Raw genomic sequence first — 25963 nt, 5'->3', positions numbered from 1 at the left:
CCATCACCCATTTTTCCCTCTCCCCCACAACCAAGAAAAATATATTTTAAAGGAACATTACCACATAGGACATTACCACAAATGCCTTTTTTCCTTTGGGGATCATCCCAAGCCTGACATGAGAGTGATATCATTCAAAGAAAATTGAGGCAGCTCCGTTCACTTTCTTAAATATGGAGCAGTAGGGAGGGCCGCAGGGTGGAGGAAAGGAGACCCATATTATCCCATTACCTTGAGTGTGGCCTTGGATAAGTCATTCCAGTGCTCAGGCCCGGGATCCATCTATCTGAAAGTAGCTGAATGAATTACTCTGCTAAGGTATTCTTTCAGAACAATGGGCAAATGTAGTTTGGGTTAAGTTTTCGTTGTAATTAGGGACCGAACTTTGGAGAGAGGGTATGAAGAAAAGCTGAGCCAAGTATTTCCAGAAAAAGAGAGAGGTGGAAGTCTGCCATAGAGTGTAGGACTATGAAGAGATATGTCCTTAAAGAGTATGAAAAGGCATTCAGGCTGAAGAATAACTCCTCCAAAGATGCCCACAACCTAATCTCTAAAACCTGTCACTAAGTTCCTTTACATGATAAAGGGGAAACTTGTGGGTGATTAAATTAAGGGTCTTGAGATGGGGATATTAATCCTGGATTAAATCAATGGGCTGATGCTATCACAGGAGTCCTTACAAGAGGGAGTCTGGAGGACAGAGAGGAGAGAAGACGCCATGCTGCTGATTTTAAAGATGGATTCTGGGACCCCAGTTCCTGATATTCTGTGTCTTGTAGTAATTTATGGCCACAACAGCTACCATTGAGTTCAGCACATAGTAGAAACTCATTAAATACTTTTAGCAATGATTAATTTAATGCAATTTCTTAAATCTTTTCTATTGGCATGGGAAAATGAACTAATTTTCTTGTGTAATTTTTCCCTTCTGAAAGAAGTGTTCCCCCAAGAAAATCTGGTTAGTGCAGAGTTTTTCATTTCCTCTGGTCTTGCTCATGTTGCCATATGCACAATGAATAACACAAGACACTGCACAGAGACCTGACACCCTGGACCTACTCTTTCCTAGAGGAAAGAGTAGAAGGGTGACATCAGGCTGTGATATCCTCCCTGACTGGGTTGTTGGAGGAGAAACGTGGTATCTCAGTGCTGAATAATCAGATCTCTGAACAAGCTTCTCCTCAATTCTCCTCCTTAGTAGATGCCAGGCATTCCCTTGAGACTATTTTCACAACAGTTGCTGCCAAATACATACACAGATAATATTCTCAACCCTGAAGGGTTGACAAATAGGGAAGCAGAATGGGAAACGTTTTTAAACAGAAATGTTGTCCCAGACCAGGCAAAGATCAAATATTCTCATAAGGTTAAATATATATATACGTATACATATATATTTTTTAACATACATACGTATGTGTGTATATCCACTCATATATGTATTTGTTTATTTCTAGCAAATAAGGTTAGAATGACTTCTCATTGTTTTGTTGTGCTTGGTGTCAGAAGCAGATGAATTTTGGATTCATACTGGTATTCAAAGGAAATGAATATTCATACCTCTACAGCGTTAATCGTGCAAGTACAGGAATGAATATCAGAGTCTCTTTAAGTTTATATATCAGATGCCCAGACTTCTGCCCATTCCGGAAAAGCAGCCTCAAAAAAAAATCATAATACAATTGTTTTGCCTAGTACATAGAAGGGGTTCCGTAAGATAAGTTACGTGATTGTCACAGCTTTTCATATCCTCCTTCATAAGAGAAGTATGCAACCTCATGCTTACTTACCTGTCTTCAATGAAAGAAATACACATCCCACCCCTCTAACTTTGAGCTTGGCCATTTGCTTCACCTTAATCCATGGAAACCTGTTGAACTCCAGTCCCAACCAGAAGCAGAAGAGGCATTGCATGTTTCCACCAGTTGCCTGTTCTTGGCCTGTGCCACAAGAGAACAGCATATGTCAGGTAGGGATTGTTCCTTAGCCTGACTCGCAGAATGAGAAGACGTGTGGGGACTCACAGTCCACCCTGGGGAGAAAACCTGAAGCCAATGCACAGCCTGGAGTAGAGTCATAGCAAGAGATAAATGTCATTGTTGTAACATATTGAAATTTGATATTGTTTGTTACTGCAGCAAAAGCTGATTAATGCACTCAATAACATTTTAGAAACAGAAAAAGAAACAACAAGCTGAATTGGAACAACCTCTTTTGCTTAGCTACTCGATTGTCAGAGATCCAAACTCTCCTTTAAAAGCATTCCAAGCAAAACAAAGCCAGCTGTGCCTGAGTTTCTGCATGTAATGTAAATGGGGTAGCACGTTGTTAGGTAATATGGGAAGTGATCAAAAATACTTAAAGTGGGTTCCATCAATCAAACATTTAGAAAATATATAACTGGGAAAATTAGCAGTCTCAAAGTCAGGAATCCTAGTTTTGAAGTCAAGGGTACCTCTGAGTCAATTTGTCAGGCACCAGTATTGCATGATTTAGGACACCCATGTGCATACACACACACACACACACACACACACGCAGAGCTAGACTGATCAAAAACATCTTCCTTACTGCCTTGTCATGGTCCCAAAATGTCAACAATGATAAACTGCAGCCTGCCCAAGAAGTATAAATCAAAATGTGATTGATCTAGAAGCTGTACTATGTGAGACACTACTGCTCACTGAAGAAATTGAGGATGTTCAGTCTGGGGAAGATAAAACTCCAAGAGTTATGTTAGTTGCCTTCAAAAACATGAAGCCTGTTCCTGTAAGGAGATTAACCCTAATCTGCATAGATACAGGGAGCAAAACTGAGGATAACAGGAGAAAATTACCAGGACACAGATCTCAATTCCATTCACTAGGATGTTCTTTTAGAATGGGGCAGACCCTGGGACTCAGACACGTCTGTATCTTGCCACCCAGAATCAAGTTACAGCGACTGACAGGCAAGCCCATCCACAGTCAGGGTGCAAACACAGAGCCGTATCTGGCAAGCGTGAAAAGAATAGAAGAGCAACAGAAGCAAGTACCTCAGCAGAAAATCCACCACCAGAGACTGGCTGAGCGAGCCGCAGTGAGCAACAGGCATAGAGGTCAGAAGTGGAGCATGTTTTCAGGGATACGGTGATGACTGTAAATGAACCCACCATGTCCTAGGCCCCTCACAGCGTATGTACATCTTGGGGAGAAAAGTCAAGGGCGTAAAAGAATGAGTAACACCCAGAGCCCCAAGCAAATCTGCTAAGAAGCCCATTTCGATAATGAAACGTAAGAAAGGAGGAAGCCATTCTCTGCAAGCACGAGAAAGAGAAGAGCAAATGCCTTGGAGGAAAAATATCAGGGCACAGTCTGCAGCCAGAAGGTACCCAAGGAAGTTTCAGCAGAGAAAAGCCCTGGGTGAAGACTGGGCAGCAGGCCAAGGGTCTTCTGAGAGCTGCCTAGGGAGGTGGAGGCAGTGAGAGGGGGTGTCAGCAGTAGGGGACAAAAAGACCTGGTCAGGGAGCAGGGTGATGCGAGCTAGTGCTCCCATGGCACCCACAGTGTGCCAGGCACTGTGCTAAAAGCTTCACACATATTAACTCCTTTGCCCCTCACCGCAACCCTGTGAGCTAGGTACCCTTATGATCCCATTTTATAGATGGCAAAACTGAAGCACAGAAAGGCTTCATTCAAGGTCACTTAGCTAGTAAGGGCAGAGCCAGAATTTGAACCCAGAGAACTCTACTACTGAATTATGTTCTGTTTTATTTTATTTTATTTTATTTTATTTTATTTTATTTTATTTTTAAGAGAGAGAGCATGTGAGCAGAGGAGAGGAGCAGAGGGAGAGAGAGAGAGTGAAAGAATCTTAAGCAGCCTCCATGCTCAGCTCAAAGCCCCATGCAGGGCTCAATCCCATAACCCTGAGATCATGACCTAAGCCAAAATCAAAAGTCAGATGCTCAACCTACTGAGCCACCCGGGTGCCCCCTGAATTATGTTCTTAACCAGGCACCAGAAGCTCAGCCCAGAGGAGGAGAAACAGCAGACTGGTGAGGAGGAGGGGTAGTGCAGGACCCCACGATATGGGACAGGGGAGGGCCTCAGAAGGCTCCTCGAGATCCTATAGTCACCAGGTAGGATTCATCAAACCAGGCACCTTTTACTCTAACCGAAACCTCATTTTGCCAGGGGACATTGATTAGAAGAATTCTGTAGCAGTCGTAAGTGTCCAACTCCATGAAGGGGCTGCTTCGATCAGCCCATGTTTCCCACTGCTCCAAATGTTCGGGCAAAGACTGGACAACTGTTTCTAGGGGACGCGAGGGAGGGATTGTTGTAATCCCTCGGTGTTTTCGCAAAATCAAGCTAGAATGATTTTTGGCCGTTTACTGTTTTGTTAGTCTTCATTTCCTTCCTCTCCTCACCTCCGAAGGCAAGCTCCAACCTAATTCGATAATCCTACCTCTTCAGTGAACTTCTGAGCCACGATTGTTTTCATCCTGACACAAACCTGCTTTTACCATCATTATTCTTGGAGTCCACTGAACCCTCAACCACCCTGGCAAACACCACAATGAGGACTCTCTCCTCCCAGAGGCCCTGTAAGCCTTTCTTAGTTATAGCTGTGAAGTATTTTGAGAAACTTGAATTAAAGTGCTAGAGAAAGCACAACACACATTTATTGCTCATCTTGGAAAGACAACAGCAATGAGCTTCCAAAACTATCTTTGATTAACATAATCTAAGGGTAATGAATATGGATATTGTCAATAGTCACTTCGAAGCATGTTTTCTCGTACATTTTGTTCTCTCCAGTAAATTTCCAACCAAGAAAGAAAATGCCCCCAAGTTCCTGTTTGCATCAACAAAGCAAACACTCAGAGGAATTACGCAGAGGGAATAGAGCCAGGAAGGAATGCTCACCACCCTCAACCTTTGTTCCAGTTGGTTCTCTATGTTTTCACCACGCTTCTAATTATCTATCAAATAAAAGCCCTCGTCTCCCTAACAAGCCTGGTTATTTCTCTGTGTCCTTGTAACAGTTTCTGAGGAAGGCTGATCAGAACTAGTGTCCCAGAGGGTGTCTCTAGACCTCACAGCATCCGTAGTCACTGCTTGCAGAAGACAGATGCCAAAAAGCCCAGCTTCCTGCCCAAAAAGAGAAATAGAAAATACCTGTCAGACTTGTGGCCCCATGTGGGAAATGACAATGTATTTCATGGTCCTCCAGAGAAACAGAACCAAGAGGGCATATACAGATACATACGAGGGGATTTATGATGGGAATTGGGTCCCATGTTACGGAGGCCAAGAAGACCCAGAACCTGCTATCTTCAAGCTGGAGACCCAGAACGGCCGGTGGTATGATTCAGTCTGAGTCTGAAGGCCTGAGAATCAAGGTGGAGGGGCCAGTGGTAGAGAGCCCTGTCTGCATCCAGAAGCTCAAGAACCAGGAGCACCAATGTCCAAGAACAGAAGATGGATGTCAATTCCAGCAAAGACTGTGAATTTGCCCTTCCTCTGCCTCTCTGTTCTATTCCGGCCCTCAACGGATCAGAAGATGCCCACCCACACCAGGGGAGAGGATCTTCTTCACTCAGTCTACAGATTCAAATGCTAATCTCTTCCAGAAACACCCTCACGGACACAGCCAGAAATCATGTTTCACCAGCTATCTGGGCATCCCTTTGCCCAGTCAAGCTGACATAAACTTAATCATCACAAGAACTATCTGGTTTTCCACACCTAAAGCTTTAGTCTTCCGTGGTGCCATAGGGCAGTGGACCCGACTGTGCCTTGCTAGAACGACCTGGGGAGCCTTAAAGAATCCCTATACCTAGGCCACACCTCAGACCGATTAAACTGGAATTTCTGGGGTAGAAGCCAGGCAGCAGTGTTTCTGGAAGAACCCTGGACAATTCCAGCACGCAGCCAAGACGGAGAACCACTGCAAAGGGATCAGGAGATCAGAAAACCCTTTTACCATCCCTCAAAAAGCCGACATTAAGGCCACCTGCATTTACCACTGGCCTTCCCTGCCATGGGGCCACTCTCCTCATTTCTAACACGAGTGACCTAGGAGGCTCTCCCTGGCCTTCCTGACAGTTTGTCCCCACACCTCCGTGTCCCCTGTCCTCGTGCACAGGTCCTGACACAGGCTGCTGTGGAACTGCACTGGTGATGGTTCTCTGTTTGCTTGTCTGTCTCCTCAGCAGCAGGGCCACACCTCCCGCACCTTTTTACTCCATCCTGGAGCTAACTTATCATCAGGACGTGATTGTTCAGTTAACTGCACAGCAGCTATAATGAGCTTTTAAAACATAAGTATAGGGGTTCCTGGGTGGCTCAGGCGGTTAAGCGTCCCACTTCAGCTCAGGTCACGATCTGGCAGTTCATGAGTTCAAGCCCCACGTGGGGCTCTGTGCTGACAGCTCAGAGCCTGGAGCTTGCTTTGGAGTCTGTGTCCCCCCCTCTCTCTGCCCCCTCCCCTGCTCGCACGCTGTGTCTCTCTCGAAAATAAATAAACCATTAAAAAAAATAAAAACATAAATATTATCATATCACTCACCTGAATAAAACCCTCTGGTGACTTCTCACTGTGCTTGCCGCAAACCCCAGCCCTCTTTTGGCTTGCAAGCCCTGTGCAGGCTGATCCTGCCCACCTCAGGCAGGAAGATGGGGAGTAAGGACGTGAACTCTGCAAGCAAGCACCGCAGGGCCAAGTGCGGTGCCATGGGCTCCTCCACTCTGGAGAAGTTACTGGACCTCTCTCGACCTCCTCTCCAAAGGCAGATTTGTTGTGAGGATTAAATTAGCTGGCACATGGTCTAACAGGGCACTGGAATCCTCCTCACCCTGTCCCAGACTTAGTCCCAGGAATGAGTCACAACTGCTCTCCCCCTGGGAGCGCTGACACCTGGCCCGACTGGTTCCCCGTCATCACTCAGGAACCAGGAACCAATGTCATGGCTGCACAGACCCTCTGTCACCCCTTCGGCAGCCCGTTTCATATCCTTCATGACCCATGTTAGTTTGCTGAGCTGCTATATAACAAAGCACCACAAATGAGGTGTCTATTGTTTATTTACTTTTGAGAGAGAGACAGACAGACAGACAGACAGACGGAACACGAGCAGGGGAGGGGCAGAAAGAGAGAGAGAGAGAGAGAGAGAGAAACGGAATCTGGCGCAGGCTCCAGGCTTTACACTGTCACCACAGAGCCCAACATGGGGCTCGAACTCACAAATCACAAGATCATGCCCTGAGCCACAGTGGGACGCTTAACCAACTGAGCCACCCAGGCTCCCCCAAACTAGGTGTCTTAAATAGAGAAACATATTGACTCCCAGTTCTGGAGGCTGGAAGTCTGCGATAAAGGTGCAGCAAGGTTGGTTCCTTCCTTGAGGAAGATGCACATTCCGTGGCTTTCTCCCGGCTTCTTGTGGTTTGCCAGCAAATCCTTGGTGTTCCTTCGCTTTTTTTTTAGATGCATCGCTCTGACCTCTGCTTTCATCTTCACACCTCATTCTCTCTGTGTCCAGATTTCCTCTTCCTACAAGGACACCAGTCATAGTAGATTAAGTGCCCACCCTATTCCAGATGACCTCATCTTAACTGACCACATCTATAACAACTATTTCCAAATAAGGACACATTCTGAGACACTGGGGGTTAAGACTTCAACATACAAATTTGGGGGAACACAATTCAGCACACAGCATATCTACTCCTCTTCCCTCCCTGGAATGACCTGGTTTTATTTTGTCATCCTGTATGTTGTATTATATTATTTCTTCACTGAACATTATTGTTTATGTTGTCCAATTTTTATGCAATAGAATAATAAGAAAAATAAAAGATAGGCTTTTCAGATAAGAAGCAAAAACAAACCTTATTCCTTGCATTGTGATTTGGGTGTCCACCTCCTCCCACGCTAGACTTAAAGGTCCATGGGAGCAGGAACCATGTCTTTGCATCCCCAAGCCTAAGACCATGCACGGCACATAACAGATGCTTGGTACCTGCTGAGTTGAAATTAAATAGATATGTACATTAAGTTCCCACAAGAGCTCAAGTGAAGCAATTGTCCTTGCAGTCTTGCTGGGATATATGTGACATGTTTTCTCACGAATCTGGAAATCTTTAAAAAAAAAAAAAAAAAAAAACCGCTGACACTTCAGGCTCTGAAATGACTCTGCCATATACAATGGCACTCTCCAACTATAGTGATATTTAAGATATGGTCAAGAATTAAAACACAGCATGAAGCAACATTGTCAAATCTAGGAGGAAATTAAACCATTAGATCTATCATCATCCAACCCCTGTGAACCAAACTGCCACATTTCCCCCGATTCTTCTAATTAAGGTTGTGTTTGCAAAGCCTTTAGAAGCAGACGAGTGTTACATTAAGTGCTAAGCAGTATTAATTAATCATATTGGTAGACTACATGGGCTGGTACTTCTCGTAAATGTAAATGTCCTAGGCTTGTCAGCACAGTTCTTGGAAGCAATGATCAGATGTACTCTAGAAGTTCTTTATAGAATTGTAAAAAGCTCCTGGCTTCGTAGTTTCTTATCATCTTGATACTCTCCACTTTGTCAAAACTTTGGAAACGGTCTAATATAATGGTTCCCGGTTCTATCAGGCCCAGCGCCTCTTTTCTGTATTGAAGATTTATTATACCTCTCTTTAATATCCTGAAGCAAAATGCATGAAAAACCTGCCTATATGTAACATATTTCAGTATGTAAACACTCCAGCAAGCACACATGGGGCTGTCAGATGCTCTCACTATATTAAGAATCACTGTCCGTGTGCCAATTCCAAATGGCAGGTGCGCATGTGAGATGCAGTACCATGGGTGGTGCTGGAAGGTGGCCTTGAGTTTCAGAAGCAGTGAAGAACTCCTTTTTGGTTCCAAACTAAAGAATTTACAATCATCCTTCAATTTACTCTATAGTTGCATTCCTAGAAAAGTCAACGTACTTGTATTTTAAAACCATCCCTGAAAACCCCCATATGTTTACATATATAAAAGAGAATTAAGTTTGGGGCACCTGGATGCCTCAGTCAGTTGAGCGTCTGACTTCAGCTCAGGTCACCATCGCCCACTTCTTGAGTTCTGGCCCCACATCGCGCTCACGCTGAGGTCAGTGCAGAGTCTGCTTCAATCATCGGTCCCCCGCTCTCTGCCCCTCCCCCGCTTGCACTCTCAAAAAATAAATAAAACATTTTTTAAAACTAGGTTTTAGGTTTAGATCATCATAACCAGAATTTTCACCTACAGGAATGTCTGTGAGATCACTGAAAATTGGATGACACCATCCCACCCAGTTAGCATCTCTGGGGCTCACCCACCAAATGCAAGGAACACCTCCCCCTTTCTCAATCTCTGAGAGCAAAAAAATTGCTCAAAACCTTCTCATTTCATTTGAGAACAAAGTTCCAAAAGGACTCCATGGGTGGGACTGTCTCTCTTAAGAGTCAAAAATCTAATTTTACATCTTTATATTTTAAAAAAAGAGGATATTGTGTCCCCAAAGAATATGCCCCAAATCACAGACCACGCCTTGGCAGAGTCAGGTAAGAAGCACTTAAGAATTTGGACAAGTGGGCATTTTCCATGTGGCAGGTATTATCTTATGCTCTGTTTAGATGCTAATCTAATCTTCACATCAACACTAGGCAGGAGGCTCTATTATCCCCATGATACAGGTGAAACTGAAGCACAGAGAAATGAAATAACTTATCCAAGGTCCTACAACAATAAGTAGCAGAGCCCTGACTCAGACCATCTTCTTCAGAATGACTTGGGGACACAGTGCAAATAATAGATTGTTATTTAGGACTGGAAGAGACACAAAGGGGGAAATGCACCCTTTCTGCATTATGAGAACACAAGATAGACCAGTTCGACCAGTTCAGTATACTGACCTCCAAATGAAAATTTGTTCCTGCTTGGTCTCATCTTCTTCCTTCTTGTGTTTTTCCTGCAGACATTCATGCCCAGGAGAAGACTGCTTTGGGTCCCTCTGGACCTTTCCTAAAAAAGAAGATCCCCATTCACTAGATGAGTTCCAGAAGCATCCACTAAGGCTTCCATCGCTCGCTTCCTTCAGTTGACCTTCACCGTAACCCCTCTCACACAGGATGAGTGGCTTCCTTGCCTCCCTGGACCCCCGGCGGGTACAGTGGGGGGCGGCCTGGTATGCCATGCACTCCAGGATCCTGCGCACCAAACCAGTGGAGTCCATGCTGGAGGGAACTGGGGCCACCACAACCCATGGCACCAAGCTAGCCAAGGTGCTCACCACCATGGACCTCATCTCACTTGGCGTTGGCAGCTGCGTGGGCACAGGGATGTACGTGGTGTCTGGTCTGGTGGCCAAGGAAATGGCAGGACCTGGTGTCATTGTGTCCTTCATCATTGCAGCTGTTGCATCCATATTATCAGGTAAGTGCCTCAGTACAGTGAAAGGCCTATGGAAAGTGCACTTGCCAGTCTGTTACCGCTCATCCCGCTCTTCTAGAATATTGAATGGTGAGATGTAAGAAGTGTCACCAAAGAGGTCATCGGGCTTCTTTTTTGCCTTGACTGCCAGGGAGTTCAAGGCTCAATTACATAGCTTCCTTTTTCTTTGGTTTTTCTATACAACTAATTATTCTGGTGCCCAGCTTCCTCCCAATTTCTCTTTCCCTGTCATGTCCTAATGGCTCCGTTTTTATTATAACTCTCCCTTTCAATGGAGGATAGGTCAATCCCTTGGTGGAGATGTGGATATAGCTAGGATTATAAATAATACATAAAGGATAGGCAGAGTAGCAAAATGACAAGTCACTAAATCTGATGTGATTGGGACTTGATAAGCCAAAAACTGGCATTGTGACACCCAAGCAGGAGGAAAGCAAGCTAGGAAATGTAAAGCCATCGTGAGAATCACAACGCACCATCTGCCACAAGCACTTCAACAGATTGTATTCTACAGAGGTGGTTCAACGAGCATTATCTCTTTCCTTGAGAAAGAATCATAGAACTCATTTTTTTTTAAATAAGGTGCCACGACTTACGTATTGATAATTTGTGAAATGGCTCTTCTATTTTCCTTTCCCTCTTCCCTCCTTGTCTCTTGAGCTATGGTCCACAGTATCTTGCCAGGAATGGGTAAACAGGTAACTTGAAAAAGAAGGAAACAACACTTCCTGCTTCCTGATCATAATATTGTGCAAGCCCGAAGCCTTGTTGGGGTTTTGGTGGTGAATCAGGTGGGTCAACTCACATCCTGGCAGGGAATGCATGGTCTCTTCCAAAGCTTCAGAAGCAAGAATGCTGGGGTATATCAGGATTTCTGTGTACAAATGCACATCATCACAAGAAAAGTTCTACATTCATATTGTATATCCAGACTGAACAGCCCCCATCCACGGGGTGTGCATGGACCAGGAACACACAACCAGAAAGTGCACTAGTTTATATTTGACATCTTTTTTAACTTAATGGCAGAAATGTTTCCAGACTGATTTTATTTATCTCCCATCATGGCTTACTTTCCTGTTGGTGTTACAACTATCCATTTTCCTGAAGTTATTCTCTAATATGCATGAGTAGCCTAATAATTTCCTTCAGAAAAGATAACTTTTTTTCTTAGAGATGAAAATAAATCATTCCCACGGATGAATTTTGTGGATACCTCAAATGCTATTAACCTCATTGTGTTCATTTTCAAACTTATTTGGCAAAGAAATTATTTGGAGGAAGGCGCCAGATTCCTATTCACCATAAATCTAGAGACCTAGAAGTGTTTGCATACAGACCAAAATAGTGATGGTGGGATAAAAGGCAGACATACAAACAGGGCTCCCTTCGAAGGCACAGGGCAGGTGGCTAAGAGTCCCGCCTAGTTAATGCATACTGCCCTTTCTCCTCTTGACCCGTCCTTTTATGACCCCATCCCCAAACCACAATGATTCCTGCAAGCAAATCACCCACATCTTATCCTTCACAGTGCTACATTACATTTAGAAACCAGCACAAGGTTCAGTTGCATTCTGGGAAACTGCCCCCCTGCCAAGGTCCCCATGATGCTATATAACCCAGACTTTTCTGCTGCTCCTGTGGAGGAGACCCGGCCAGCACTGTGCTGGAGCTAGCTTGCCCCGGCTGCCAAGATCCCTAACTGTGCACACCTCTCCCCACCTTTGCATCTCCGCAAGGTTATGTTGTTAACTTGGAATTGGCTACAGCAGGAGTATTTACACCACAAAAATTGGCAAAGGCTCCAGGTAGAGTTTGTTTGTTTTGGTTGGTTGGTTCACCACCGGCCCGGTCCACTGAAAGCCCTGGAACTGCCCAGTAACTGGTACCTTCACCACTGCACCAGGCACCAAAAGAAAACTCTGTCTCTCCCCCAAGGAGAGGACCCCCCCCCCCCCCCCCCCCGCAACATGTGGCTGCATCCACAACACTTCTCTACACTCTGTGACTGAGGCCAGCCAGAATTCTCCTACAGGCCCCAGCTAGAGCCCGGGCCCAAATAACTTGTGCCAAAATTAGCATTTTTATAACAGAAGTCTTCAACCAGGCGTCTCATTCTGTGATCCTTTGTCACTAAACTAAAGGAAGTCCCCCCCTGCTGCCTTCTTTCCACTCCTGTGTCATCATCCTGGTGTCGCGTCTCCCTTGACCAAACTTGCCACCACTTTCTGCCTCACGATAATCAAGCTCCCCTCTACCTTCACACTTTTTAACACCTGCTCCTTCCTCCTTCTGACCTTAACCAAAACCTGGCTCAACTCTGAGGACACCATTGCAAACACTGAGAAAGTGCGCGAGAAGGATAGACGTGTAGCCAAAGAGCGGGATGTTTGAAGCTGAGATTTTGGAAGTGGTACAGCGATCAGTGATGTTAAAATTAGACCTGGCTCCGCCACTAACTGGCCGTGAGACCTTGAGCAAGTTCCATCACTTCTCTGAGCCTCAGTTTCTCCGCTTTGAAAACAGCCATCATGCCACTGCCTTCGCAGAGTTCCTGTGAAGATTCGTGACGCCAGTGAGCGCCAGCCACAGTGCCTGGTACACGGCCCTCGACACATCGTTCTTATCATTGTGTGCCAAGCCCTGTGTTCAGAGTTTGCCATACGTTAACACATTTAAGAGGCAGCATACCCCTTCAAGGTGGGTTTTATTACTTTCACATACGAGAAAACTGAAATTTCAATAACAGAACCTAGGTTCAAATTTGTTATACCGGCAATAGTTTTCAGCACGGACTATGAATTTAAATCACCTGGGGAGCTTATTTTTTCAAATCATGGTTTGGCAGAGAAAGGTTATAATTACATGCAGTAAAATCTACCCTTTTAAATATACAACTCTGTGAGTTTGACCAACGCATATCATTGTGTAACTTCCATATAATCAAGATACAGAAGCATCCCATCATCCCCAAATAATTCCTTCATGTTACCTCTTTGCAACGCTCCTCACCTCCACCCCCAACCCCTGGCAACCACTAATCTGTTTTCTGTCCCTATGCTTTTGCCTTTTCCAAGATGTCATATAAATGGAAACACTCAGTATGTAACATTTTGAGTTTGTTTTCTGTCCCTTAGTATGATACATTGAAGGCTTATTCATATTGTGTGTATCAGTGGGTCGTTCCATTTTATTTTTGAGTAGTATCCCATTGTATGGACATACTACAGTTTATTTATCCATTTACTAGTTGAACGTGGAATTGGGTGGTTTCCAGTCTGGGGCCATTATAAACAAAGCCATTATAAACATTTGTGTACAGGTTTTCGTGTAAACACAGGTTGTCAGTTCTCTTGAGTAAATACCTAGGGATGGAAGTGCTGGATGGTGTGTTAGGTGTAGGTTTAACTTCAAAATAAACCGCTAAACTCTTTTCCGAAGTGATTGTATTCTTTTTCATTCCCACCAGCCATGCCTTTGATTTCCAGTTGCTCCGTTCCTGGCCAGCCCTCAGAATTGTCAGGTGTTGCTTTGTGTTGTTGCTTCGTTTGTTTGCCATTTTAAAAGGTGAAGGAGGGTATTTCAATGTGGTTTTCATTTGCACTTCCCTAACTGCTAATATTTCGAACATGTTTGTATGTGCTTGTTTGCCATCTATCTTCTCTGGTGAAGTGATCAAATCACTTGCCCATTCTTTAATTGGGTTCTTCATTTTCTTATTACTAACTTTTAAATTTTTCTAATATATTCTAGATACAAGTCCTTTATCAGATATGTGATTTTGTGAATATTTTCTCCCAGTTTATGGCTCATCTTTTAGTTTTCTTTTAACTTGTTGATTTCTTTTTAAAAATGCCCAGGTTCCGCCCCCAGAGATTCTCATTCAGTTGGACTGGGGCAGAACCTGGGGAATCGTATTTTTTTTTACAAGCCTCAGAGGATTCGAATGTGGAGCCAGAGTTAAGAATTACTCTGTCATAGGGACCAAAACTTAACTTCTGCTGCAGCTATGACCTATGAAAATAGAAAATAAATGTTAAGATATAAGCTGGGGCGCCTGGGTGGCTTCAGCTTAGGACATGAACTCGCGGTTCATGAGTTCGAGCCCTGTGTCGGGCTCTGTGCTGACAGCTCAGAGCCTGGAGCCTGCTTGGGATTCTGTGTCTCCCCTCCTCTGTTCCTTCCTCTCTCTCTCTCTCTCTCTCATGTGCATGCTCTCAAAAATAAGTAAACATTAAGAAAATTTAAAAAAACAGATACAAGTTATTTGGCCAGCAGATAGCAGATTCTTAAGTGATTTTCATGGCCCTATGGCATCATCACCCATGCCATGCAAACCAGCCTATAACCTGAAACAAATCTGACTAAGGGAGAAAGCCACTTCCTCTACAATTTGACAAGACCCAAAGTTACAATAACCTCCCCAGGTGCTCCTACCAGTCATGCCCCAACACTGTAACCACCCACAGCCCTATCACAGGTGGATGGAAAGTTATCAGAGGAAGCAGCTTGTGCTGTAACCTTTACCCTTTGTCCATAGAGTATTATCTACCCTTTAATAGTTCAGCAGGCCCCATGCCCATACCAGACCTAAAACACCCTTTGAATACACCAGATCGAATCAACCAGATAGGAGAAATCATGTTCCTTTATGATTCCCACCTATAACGTTGTTGAGACACTGAGGGACAGAAGCAGGATGGCTTACAGAGGTTCTCTCATTCAGTTGACTTAGGAGGAAACACAAAGCAAAGCCACCATGCCAGTGACACTGGGCCATTCAAAGTTCTAAGAGCCTCCTATGAACTTGAGTGAGGATGCCTGCTTTGGCTTTTTTTCCTAAGTTTATTTCCAGTTCTCTCTTAATATTATTAAAATTGAAACTTAAATAGAATGCAGGTCTGAATGACTCCTAAGCTCATGTGGATCCTACAATAACCCTTAAGGCCCGTAGCTCAAATGGTTTTGGTAGGGATTAAGAGACAGTGTGCATACATCACATCAGTCCCCAGTCTGATGCATGAAACCAGTAATTTCTGTCATCTACTCCTAAGAAATAGTTGACAAAAATCTAATAAGACGTGGTTCAGTACAGATGTATTGTATACCCACCATCTACCAGTTCTGGGGCAGTACCAAAAACAAAGAAGAGATTGTTTCTACTCTAAAGGACCCATTGTTTATTGATGCAGATGAACACCTAATCTGATAGGTAACTATGGCAATGATAGTAGTAATAATAGAAATAAAGCAGCAGGGGCACCTGGATGGCTCGGTCAGTTTAGCACCCGACTTCAGATCAGGTCATGATCTCACGGTTCATGAGTTTGAGCCCCTCATCAGGCTCTGTGCAGACAGCTCAGAGCCTGGAGCCTGCTTAGGATTCTGTCTCCCTCTCTCTTTGCTTCTCCTCTGCTCATGGTCCCTTGTCTCTCTCTCAAAAATAAATAAACATAAAAAAGTATTTTAAAAAAAGAAAAGAAATAATAGCAGCAGCAGTAGCTGCTATTTATTGAGCATTTACTATATACCAAAAGAGTTCTAAGTGCTTAACACATTATTTTACTTAACCTTCACATCAACTCTACATGATAAGTGGTGTCATTATCCTCATACTACAGATGGAGAAAACAGAGCCTTGTGAAAAGTTTGGTAACTTGCTTAAGGCACCTGATTAAGAGGTGACAGAGCAAGGAATAGAGTGAAAGCACCCTGACTCCAGGGCCAAATCTTAATCACCTTGCTGCTAATCGGCTACTGAGGTAGCAGATTAGGGTCAGATTCCATCACATACAAAACAAAACTAAAAATGAGAGACAATTTCACTTCTTTCCTGTGTAGAAAGAATCCGGAGGGAGGCTGGTATTGTGGCTCTGCAGTCATGGGGACTCAGGCCCCTTCATCTTTGGTTCTAACGATGAGGATGCTTGCCTTCCATCCTCAAGATGACTTCAAGCCCCAAATGGCTGCTGGAGCTCCAGTTGGTACATTTGAGTTCCAGAAGTCAGGAAGGAGAACAGAGAGTTGAGGCAGGTCATTTCCCATATTTCTGTCCCCCCCCCTTTTTTAAGTTTTTTTAATGTTGGTTTATTTTTGAGACAGAGTGTGTGTAAGCAGGGGAGGGGCTAAGAGAGAGGGAGACACAGAATCCGAAGCAGGATCCAGGCTGCGAGCTGTCAGCACAGAGCCCAATGCAGGGCTCAAACCCTCTAACCGTGGGATCATGACCTGAGCTGAAGCCGGACGCTTAACCAACTGAGCCACCCAGGTGCCCCTCAGTCCCCTTTTAAGAAACTTCTTCAGAAATCCTTCTCTATAACTTACAATTGGCTGAAACTTGGACACTTGGCCACAACAAGGAAGGCTGGGAAGTATAGTCTTCAGACAGGGTATATTGCCAACCCCAGTATCACAGGGGCTGTGTCGATGGGGAAGAACAGGAAAACTGGCTGTCACTGCCACATCTATAGTGGATGCATAACCTCTAAGCCCTCCATCTTGCTGAGGTCAAGTTGTTCTGAAATATTTAAATAAAATTGGTTCTAATTCCCAGTAACGTACAACCAGAAACTCTAGAGTCCCCCTCAATAAACCTAGGGAGTTGCAAGGCTGACTTTTTCCTAGTTCTGCCGACTCGGAATCTCCGCTCCCATGGAGTCTTCATCTCCATTCTGCATTTCATTAGCTTCTGTCCATTTTCTTTACTTCATCATGCAACCAGATGAATTCCAATCCCTCCTCTCCCCAAATATCCGCAAGACAAAATTGAATGTGCAGTGGGCTTTATAGAAAGTTTGGCCAGACACCTTTTGGGATGAGCACAGGGTGTTGTATGGAAACCAATTTGACAATAAATTTCATATATTGAAAAAAAAAAAAAAAAAGAAAGTTTGGGCGAGAGACGGGAGCTATAATACAGTCCATCCCAGCAGACCACAAACTTCTAATTGAATGTAGGACTCCAATTCTCCCTGCCTTTAAACAAGTCCACAGACTCTCTCTTTTCCTTGGGTCCAGCCTCCAGCACCATTAATGGGCAGCCTTTCTCCTTCAATCTCACCTTCTTTTCCCTTGCTGTTCCCTGTCAAGCCCTAAAACCCTTGTCCATATCTTATCCAGAGCAGTATACTATCTCTCTATCTCTCTACAAGTTCATCCCCACCATACTCCAAAGACTTTTGTCCCCTAACCAAAATGGCCCATCAAGATAATTCATTAAACAAAGTGGGTTCTTAAGGGAGAGACTTGGGGGCCAAGCAAGAAGGTTGGAGATCACTTGTTCGGCAGAGAAGTTGAGCAACGTGACCAGATCTGCAATGTATTAATATGGTGGAGAGAGAGCAAGGGTGAAGAAACTGGCCATGCAGTTGTACAAAACAGGCAAGAGACCATGAATGGAGATCAGAAGGAAACTTCAGATGGAGAGGATGCGGGCATGGGTGGACAAGGGAGGACGGGGGGAGAGGGATAAATACTCTCTGTAGCTGAGAAAAGACGTAACACATGAGAGTGTTTTTGAAATAATGTCATTAGAATAACGGATTTACAGCACAGTTCTGGTGACAGAAAGTGAAAGTAGAAACAGAAAACCCAAGGAAAGGGGACCTCCACAGAATGCCACCAGGGGCAGTGAATGAACGCGTGTGTGCAGAACGCTGCAGGCGGGGCTCCCGCGCAGCCCCACGGACACAGTGGGGCGAAGAGTGACTTTATCTCCTCCCTCAGCTGGAGAAGCCAGACGGTCAGAAGTTAAAGTCACTTCCTGAGAGGCAGGCAGATATTTAGTGGCAGGGCCAGAACTCCAACCTCAGCCTGCAGGACTCCAGAACTCACAGTCTTCCATCTCAGCAAGTGCCTCTGAGATCTTTGAAGCCAACCATCTAAAAGGCAATACTGGGGGCGTCTGGATGGCTCAGTCGGTCTGACTTCAGTCTGACTTTGACTCAGGTCATGATCTCACAGTTTGTGAGTTCGAGCCCCATGGGCTCTGTGCTGGCAGCTCAGAGCCTGGAGCCTGCTTCAGAGTCTGTGTCTCCCTCTCTCTGCCCCTCCCCCACTCATTCTCCTCTCTCTCTCTCTCTCTCAAAAACAAATAAACATTGAAAAAAAATTTAAGGCAATACAGGCCAACATGCTGAGTAGTATTTTCTTGGCATTCTTAATTTATGGTTTAGCGCTAGCATTTATCATTTGTATTTCCTGCCATCGTCATTCACTCTTTGGCATCTTCTAATCCATCATCACGTGAGAGTGTGGGAACAGAATCCCTGGGAAGGTGGTAAGGGGCACAGAGTTCTGTCAAGCAGATGCCTTCCCCACAGGCAAAGCTCCCCACCCTCTGGGCGGGGCCTTCACCAGGCTTCAGCAGAATATCCTCACTCCAATATTCATCTCAGGCTGGATTTTCATGACCAAGGAAGATTTCTAAAGATTCAGAGTCTATATAGATAGTCTGCTCAGTTCCCTTGTCTTGTTTTTCAGAACAAACCGTTTTCCCCTCCTCAAACTGAAGCCAGACTAGAGAGGTGGACACAGGAGGGTGGGTCCTTTTGCACTGCTGATCGTTCTCAGTGATCTAGGATCACTCATTCATTTCACAAGCTTGCATCTATGCGTTTGCCCAAACATACCTGAGCACTGCTCTCAGCCACCCTGGTGAGGCGAGAGGTAGAAACACTGAAAGGGTAGAAAGGAAAGGCAAAGATGAACAGATACGTGCCAGTCTTCAAGCTTCTGGAAAACTAGCTCTCCAAAATATTGTCCAAACACACAGCTCTATGTCGAACTCTTAATAATGATAGCAGCTTCCCCGATGTTTGTGAAGTCTCTAAGCCATAGCTTAGGAAGCACGTGATAAATGTTAGTAATTATTATTACTATTATTTTTGTTGTTATTAATCAAATACTGTGCCCCAGGCACTGTGCATATATTACCTCATTTAATGCTCTCAACCTCCCTACTGGGAGGGAGAGACACTATTAGTGTCCCCATTTTATGGTTAATCGTAACAGCTAAAGCACTGGGGACTTCATGTGCCTGGCTTTAGCTGCACACAGCTGCAAAATCCTCCCAATGAATCCTACAAAATAAGTGATACTGTATACTTATTCTGCAGATGATAAAACTGAGGCCCAGAGAGGTATGGTGGCTTATCCAGGCCCATAAGGCAGTCAGTGGCGAAGGCTGAATCTAAATTTGATTCTGCCTGGCTCCAAAGGCTATTACCCCTAACCTGCTTCATGCAGACACATCCCCCAAACTTAAAAACTCACCAAAGAGAATCAAATGAATCAAGGAAACTCTCACCCTTACTGAGGTTTCAAAAGAGACTGCAGCTCACTCTGTTCTATTGATCAGTTGAGCACTTTTCTAGATCATAACTTCTGTAACCCAGGTCATGAAAATGCTTTCTAAGCTCAGCACCTTTCTGTCACCTGTCAGCAGTGAGAAGGGTGTTGTGAAGTTCATGTAACTCTTCTATACAGAGCTGGATTGACAGTCCTGTAGGAAGGATGTCAGTTACCAGTTCAGAGAAGGTGAGCGCGTTTTAATAAAAATTTACAAGGCTCTCAAATTGCTGATTCTGAGATGAGCTTCCTCCAGCAAACCGAGGAGGACCGGGCTTGTTTTACATCTTGTACAGCACCTGGCAGAGTAGACAGTGCAGAGCAAGGGCAGCTAGCATGGCCATGGGAGGGACTGGTCACCTGCTCTGGGCTCAGCACAGCCGCTGTGCTGCAGAACACAGGAAAGAAACCAGGAGACAAAGGGCTCAACATCCATGCGGAGAAACAAGACAAGCCCGCATGAAATAATCACGAGCACTGCAAGAGACCACAGGGCCCAGGACAGAAGTCGGTACATCCGAGTCCTAGTTCCAGCTCTGTTTCTCATCAGCTCGGGACGCTTAGGCAAGTCACTGACCTCTTGACTTCAGTTTCTTCCTCTGCAAAAGGAACAGTTCAGATTAGATTGCCTGTGTGAGGACAACAAAAGAACCCAGGGAGGGGAAAGATCTGTAAAGAAAGACACAATGTCTCAACTTTCCACACGCACTTTCCAACCCCATGTAGCAGCCAGGCGCCAGATGCACTTAGTCCCTGGAATGGATCTCCCTCATTTCAAGCCCTGCTCTGCTACTTACAACCTGTGTGACTTGGGAAACATACTTAACCTAGACCTTCCCAAACAGGTTGCCTGAAGTTACAGGTGGGCCACGGTATTGAGCCCTCAGCCCTCAGCACAGCTAGCAGGTGGCAGAGACCCCAGGCTATCACCTCTACCTGTGAGCGGCCTCGCCCTGTGCCTGCTGACCTCCCTCTCATGTCTGCACCATAGCCCATTTAGATCTTAGATTCATCATCTGTAAATGGAAATAATAATAGTTTCTACTTGGGAAGATTGTGTATGTAAAGTGCTTAGTAGAGCCAGTGCACGTAGTAAATGCTCAGTAAATTTGCCCGGATTATTACTACTGCCAACACTATTAGCCAGATCTCCAACCTAACAAGGCTAGGTTGGTTCTTACTGCAAATGAGCACCCATCTTTCAGATTCTGAAGCCCCTTGGTGCACACCTAGTAAAAGACCCAGAGGGCCTGCCTCCTATTCACCCTTTCTCCAGATGGACCTTCCACAAAGAGCATTCTTTTGCATCTGAAGGTATATTCCCAAGAGCAATTCTCATCTCTACCAGGATAACCCCCTTCCAAAAGATTGTGCTTCAAAACGTACAGGCAGGCTGTGCCTCAGAAAGCAAGTACATGGATACATTTAACTACAAATTGTGGTAAGTGCCCTTAAGGAAATTAAACAGGGTCCCGTGACAAAGTACTCTTTCTGAACAAGGGGTATTGAAGCACTGGAATGGGTGCTAGAAGTGAGTAAAGCAGGACTGCATGAGACAGCGCGAAGAGGCCTCGCCCTCAGAGGCCCGGGACAAAGCAGACTTCGTGCACAGCGGCTCAGAAGTTCTGCAGGTGCCAGGCACTGGCTCTGTGCACTCGGTGTCCTTCCTCACTTTGCTAGGTCCCCTAAATCCCTAGTCCCTGGCCCTGCTCCGCCCTCCCTGCATATTAGCCCTGTCTGGGAAAACGGAGATGGCACCCCTCTTCTTAAATGAAGGGTGTCTCATGTGTCTGGGAAGGTCCTCTACGGAGAATAGATCCAGGCCCCTGAGAGATTCAGCGTGTCTCATGCTCCCAGGCATCTGCTGAGAATGCAGCCAGGGGAACCCGGGGGGAACCTGAATCCCCGGGGGAACCCGGTCCCACCTGCCCATGAGCTGGGCCAAGCAGCCACACAAGGGCTCGTGTGTGTTCTCTTAGGACTCAGCTTTGACCCCCTCCCACTGAGTCCTCAGGGCAGGGAGTGATGGCCTGGTCCCCTCACAGAGCTTCTTAGGTCTGTCATCCTTGTTGGTGCCATTTTCATCTGCTTTAGAAATGGGGACACTGCCTACTCCTGGGGAGTGGTGAGCCGGAAAATACCTGGGTGCACGAGAATTGCTGGCTGTCCCTTGACCCCTGTTCTCTCCTTTCTGCACAAAGTCTTTCTAGCCCGGTTATCAGAGTCATCTGAACGGGGCCAGAGGCCTCATGAAGAAAGGTTGAGCAAGAAAGCAGGAAATTTCTCTCCACCCTCACAACGTCCAGCTGGACTTGCGGAAAAGAACATGCGTTTCCAGATTAAAGGTTTAAAACCTAAGAAGGAACTTTTCCACGTTCTCATTGAGAAGTGAATTAGAGGAGAAAAAAAAGAACCAAAGCATCCATCAAGAAGTGAATTGGGCACACGTAGGGCTTGGTCTAGACTCCAGATGATTTCTGATATCCCTGCCAACGCTGACTCTCTAAAACCATGAGCCAACTATTCTTGCTTCCAACCTCTTCTCTCCCATCCCCAAGGAAAAGGTTCCTGCAGAAACACTCAGGAGGCTACTGCTAAGAAAGTCTGTGCGATTCCCTTTCCTCCTCGGTAATAATTGCCATTGCTCCCACTGCCGGAGTGCCCACCACACTCCAGAACATGTGCTCCTTTGCAGACCCATGGCAACCTCACAGCAGGGATCACCTTCGCCACTGTCCAGATGAGGAAACTAACGCCCAGTGAACCGGGTGCCTTACTCAAGGCCACAGTTAGTAATAACTTCAGTTACCATTTATTAAACACTTACTGTGTGCCAGGCACTGGGCAAAGTGATGTGTGTGCATTATCTCATTTAGCTGTCAAAACCACTCTCTAGACCTCTCTCCAGATGCTGTGTGGCTCCTGTGACACTCACTGCTTCTCCTAAAGCCAGAGACGGGCTGCTGATGTTGTCCTCGTCATTTGCCTACAGCTTACCTGGGCATCAGATGACAAACTGTGTACAATGGGCCTGGCACAGGTAGATGCCAACAACCAGGTGCCTTTCTCTTTTGTAACTTCTTTTTCCCTCCGAGGCTGCCTTTGACATTACCCTGAGGTCACCTACATAGAAATGTTAGCAGCAGAGAAAAGAGCTGTCCCCGTCCACCTGCCACCTCAGCAATGAAGAGGGACCAATCTGGGTCAGAATATGGGATCAAGGAACAGCTAAGCCTGTGGGTCACTTCGTTGAAAGCAACCACATGAGTGTTATTATTATTACCATCTCCATCATCATTTGATAAAGCAATAAAACTAGTATGCACTAATGATGATAATTAACAATAGCATGGCCACACAATATAATACTCTAATCCATCATGCTATGGAAATCGTACCTCCGACAAACCTTTAAAGTCTTTTCACAGAAGGAGATCTAGAGAAGAGAGTACACAGATAGTCTGGTCACATTTAATCAGTAAATTATGAAACTTCCTCGACATCTCTCAGGGGTCACTTCTCTGACTATGAGAACAGCTTCTTTCCTTTCTGTGTAGGTGTTGATAGATTGGTGCTCTGGTTTAGGGAACCAGCGAGCCTTCTTTTCCCCAACCCAACTTTAATTGGAGCCCTGTCAGGTTCAGTAACGAATAGTGTCACACACACCCTGATCAAAGATGCTGCCCATCCTCTGAACACAGGCTCCTACTGTCCCCCTAAGGCCCTGCTTTGGCAGAAAAATGATGTCTCTTCTTAGACGCAAAGAAATGGGCGTTCCCAGACAAATTGCTTTTCTTCCAGACGCATTTGTCAGAACTGCCTGGACTTCCCTGACAGGTGATGGAGTGACCAGGGTTCCTCAGGTAGATGAGACAGGAGCAGGGAGGTGAGAGGAAGAGACAGCCTGATGGATTTCTCCTGGGAGAAGAAATGCACAATTTTCTGGGCTAATCAAGAGCATTGGAAAGAGGACACGGGGCAGGGATCACAGGGTCCCACAAACCAGGGGACTGAAGAGATAGATGTTTCTGAGAATCCAGCAGCCTGCTTCTCAAGGGCAACAGCAATGATGCTGATACTTCATTACTTGCCATCTGGAATCCGGTGTCAGAAAGGAAACAAATGTTTCCGAGAGAATCCACACTCTATTTCTCTCTGAGGTCCTGTGATTTCTTCCGATAGCCCACTCCCAGTCCACATTTCTGCAGTGCTATCACCCACAGCAATATAGTCGTGTCTTAGCCCGGCTGTGAATCTGTAAACAGAACAAAGATGTCTTAAGAAAACTAAGAAAAGGACAAAGAAATGAGTTAACAACCATCTCAGCAAAAATATTGTATTTGGTGAGGACTTGTTCAGGCCTAATTGGTGTGGTGCACAGGTTCCATCCAATGGCTGATTCCATCCTGTGTCTGGGAGACAGAGCAGATGACTGGCACTCGGGAGGAACCGACTTCATGAATGAGAATCACTGAGAGACGCATGTTCAAAATAACTGCACAGGCTTGATGTCTGTGACCAAGAGAGCCTGATTGACCTTGTGAGCAACACTCCCGATGTTACTGATCCCAGAGGCCTGAATGAAGCGGCAGCTTGGCAAACTGTTTTCTTGGAGACTCCGCCCCCTCCTTCTCATATCTCCGGATACCTCTTGCCCTAGAGACAGTCCTTCTGGCTGTCCAAAGACCTTACTTTAGAACTCAGTTTTGCAGCTCTTTAAAGCAGCTCATGAATTTTCCCCCATCCCCCCGCCACGACTAATATCTCCTTTCTCGTTTTATTATAATGTGTTGGGGTTTTTTTGTCTGTCTTCTCCGCTAGGCTATAAGACCCACAACAAAGGGACTGTATTCTTCCCACTCACCTTTAAATCTCTAAAATCTAACATAGAGGCATAGAGATAGAACCTTATAAATGTTGTGGATGAATGGATGAGTTGGAAAGCTCCTAGAACTGCATATCAGTATATGCACGGCTCTATCACTAATTGAAGGTGCACCGTCAGGTCTGGGGCTCAGTTGCATCAACCATCAAGGAAAAGCCCTGATGAGCAGGTGACACGCACCCCCCACACTGCGTTCAGTGCGGCCCCGTGAGTCCACAGAGGAGGGTTGGCATTTTGGGAGGTATAGGATGAGGGGGATCCTGAGCAGATCAGCCTCAGGCTCCCTACCCCCTCCTCAAACAAAGCCACCTTGCTTTTACTTATTTATGTATGAGACTCTTAAAGAACACTTGTGTGCGAAGAGGTTTTTACAACCAAGACAAAGCTTTAAAACGAGACAAGTAGATGATTGAACAGTTTTTTCTTTCAGCTAGATTCCCCCAGTCTATTAAGAAGATCCCACTCCTTCAATCACTTGATCCTCAGTTCACCTCTACAAGACTCATCCTCCTCAATCCACAAAGCAGCCCACGCGTGCCATCCAGCTACCCCCTTCCATCTGCCTGAGATCACCCTTTTCCATTACATTCTGCCTGGAAAAGCCCAAGTCGCCCTTCAATATGAGCTCAGAAGCCTCCCCTTCGTCACTACCTCCCCAGAAACCGAGGACGGTGTTCTCTAAGTTCCCAGAGCACCTCATAAATACTGATAGTACTGAAACTGGCTGCATGGAATCATCTGTTTATTAAACTCTTTCCTGGTTGGAATCCAGATGCTTCAAGATCAGGAGATTTATGCCTCTGGTATTCACTTCAGTGCCTGACATAGTAGGCACTTAACTGTGTGCATCACTTAAAGGAAAGACATTAGGAAGTCAGAAGTTATTGTAGGAAATCAGTAAGTTAGTTGATAGGTAAGTTAGGGAATCAGTCCATAAGTTAAACTGCATGTTAACAGAAACCCTCTCTGTATCTGAGTAGAGTAATTGGCATTCAAGTGTGAAAAACCTCTAGATTTAATCTTTCCAGGTGAAAGTATTTTAAAAAGTACTTATGTAGACAATGGTTTGTTTTGTTTTGTTTTGTTTTGTTTTGTTTTTTTAGCAGAATGTGGAGGGAATATAGTTCTTGAGTGGAGAAATCCTTCTCGAACTTTCACCTACGCCCAGCTGGGTCTTTCTCTTCTACACCTCTTAGAATGGAGGAGAATCTTCGCCTCCTGGTTCTCGAGTGACAGGAAGCACATGTAGAGGTTATCTTGATGATTGG

General features: G+C 45.2%; 1 protein-coding gene across 1 annotated transcript in view; it reads left to right on the top strand.

Annotated features, from left to right (window-relative positions):
• SLC7A14 (solute carrier family 7 member 14) overlaps positions 1–25963 on the top strand; it is a 112423-nt gene that overhangs the window by 47208 nt on the left and 39252 nt on the right. The window contains exon 2 of the mRNA XM_030330405.1: positions 9987–10444. Within this exon, the coding sequence (XP_030186265.1) occupies positions 10141–10444 (304 nt within the window). The 5' untranslated portion in view covers positions 9987–10140. The remainder of the gene's footprint in view (positions 1–9986; positions 10445–25963) is intronic.

This window comes from Lynx canadensis, chromosome C2 (assembly GCF_007474595.2).
Source record: "Lynx canadensis isolate LIC74 chromosome C2, mLynCan4.pri.v2, whole genome shotgun sequence".
In the NCBI taxonomy this organism is placed as follows: Eukaryota; Metazoa; Chordata; class Mammalia; order Carnivora; family Felidae; genus Lynx; species Lynx canadensis.
The sequence above is the reverse complement of the archived record's forward strand: the minus strand, read 5'-3'. Positions and strand labels throughout refer to the sequence as shown.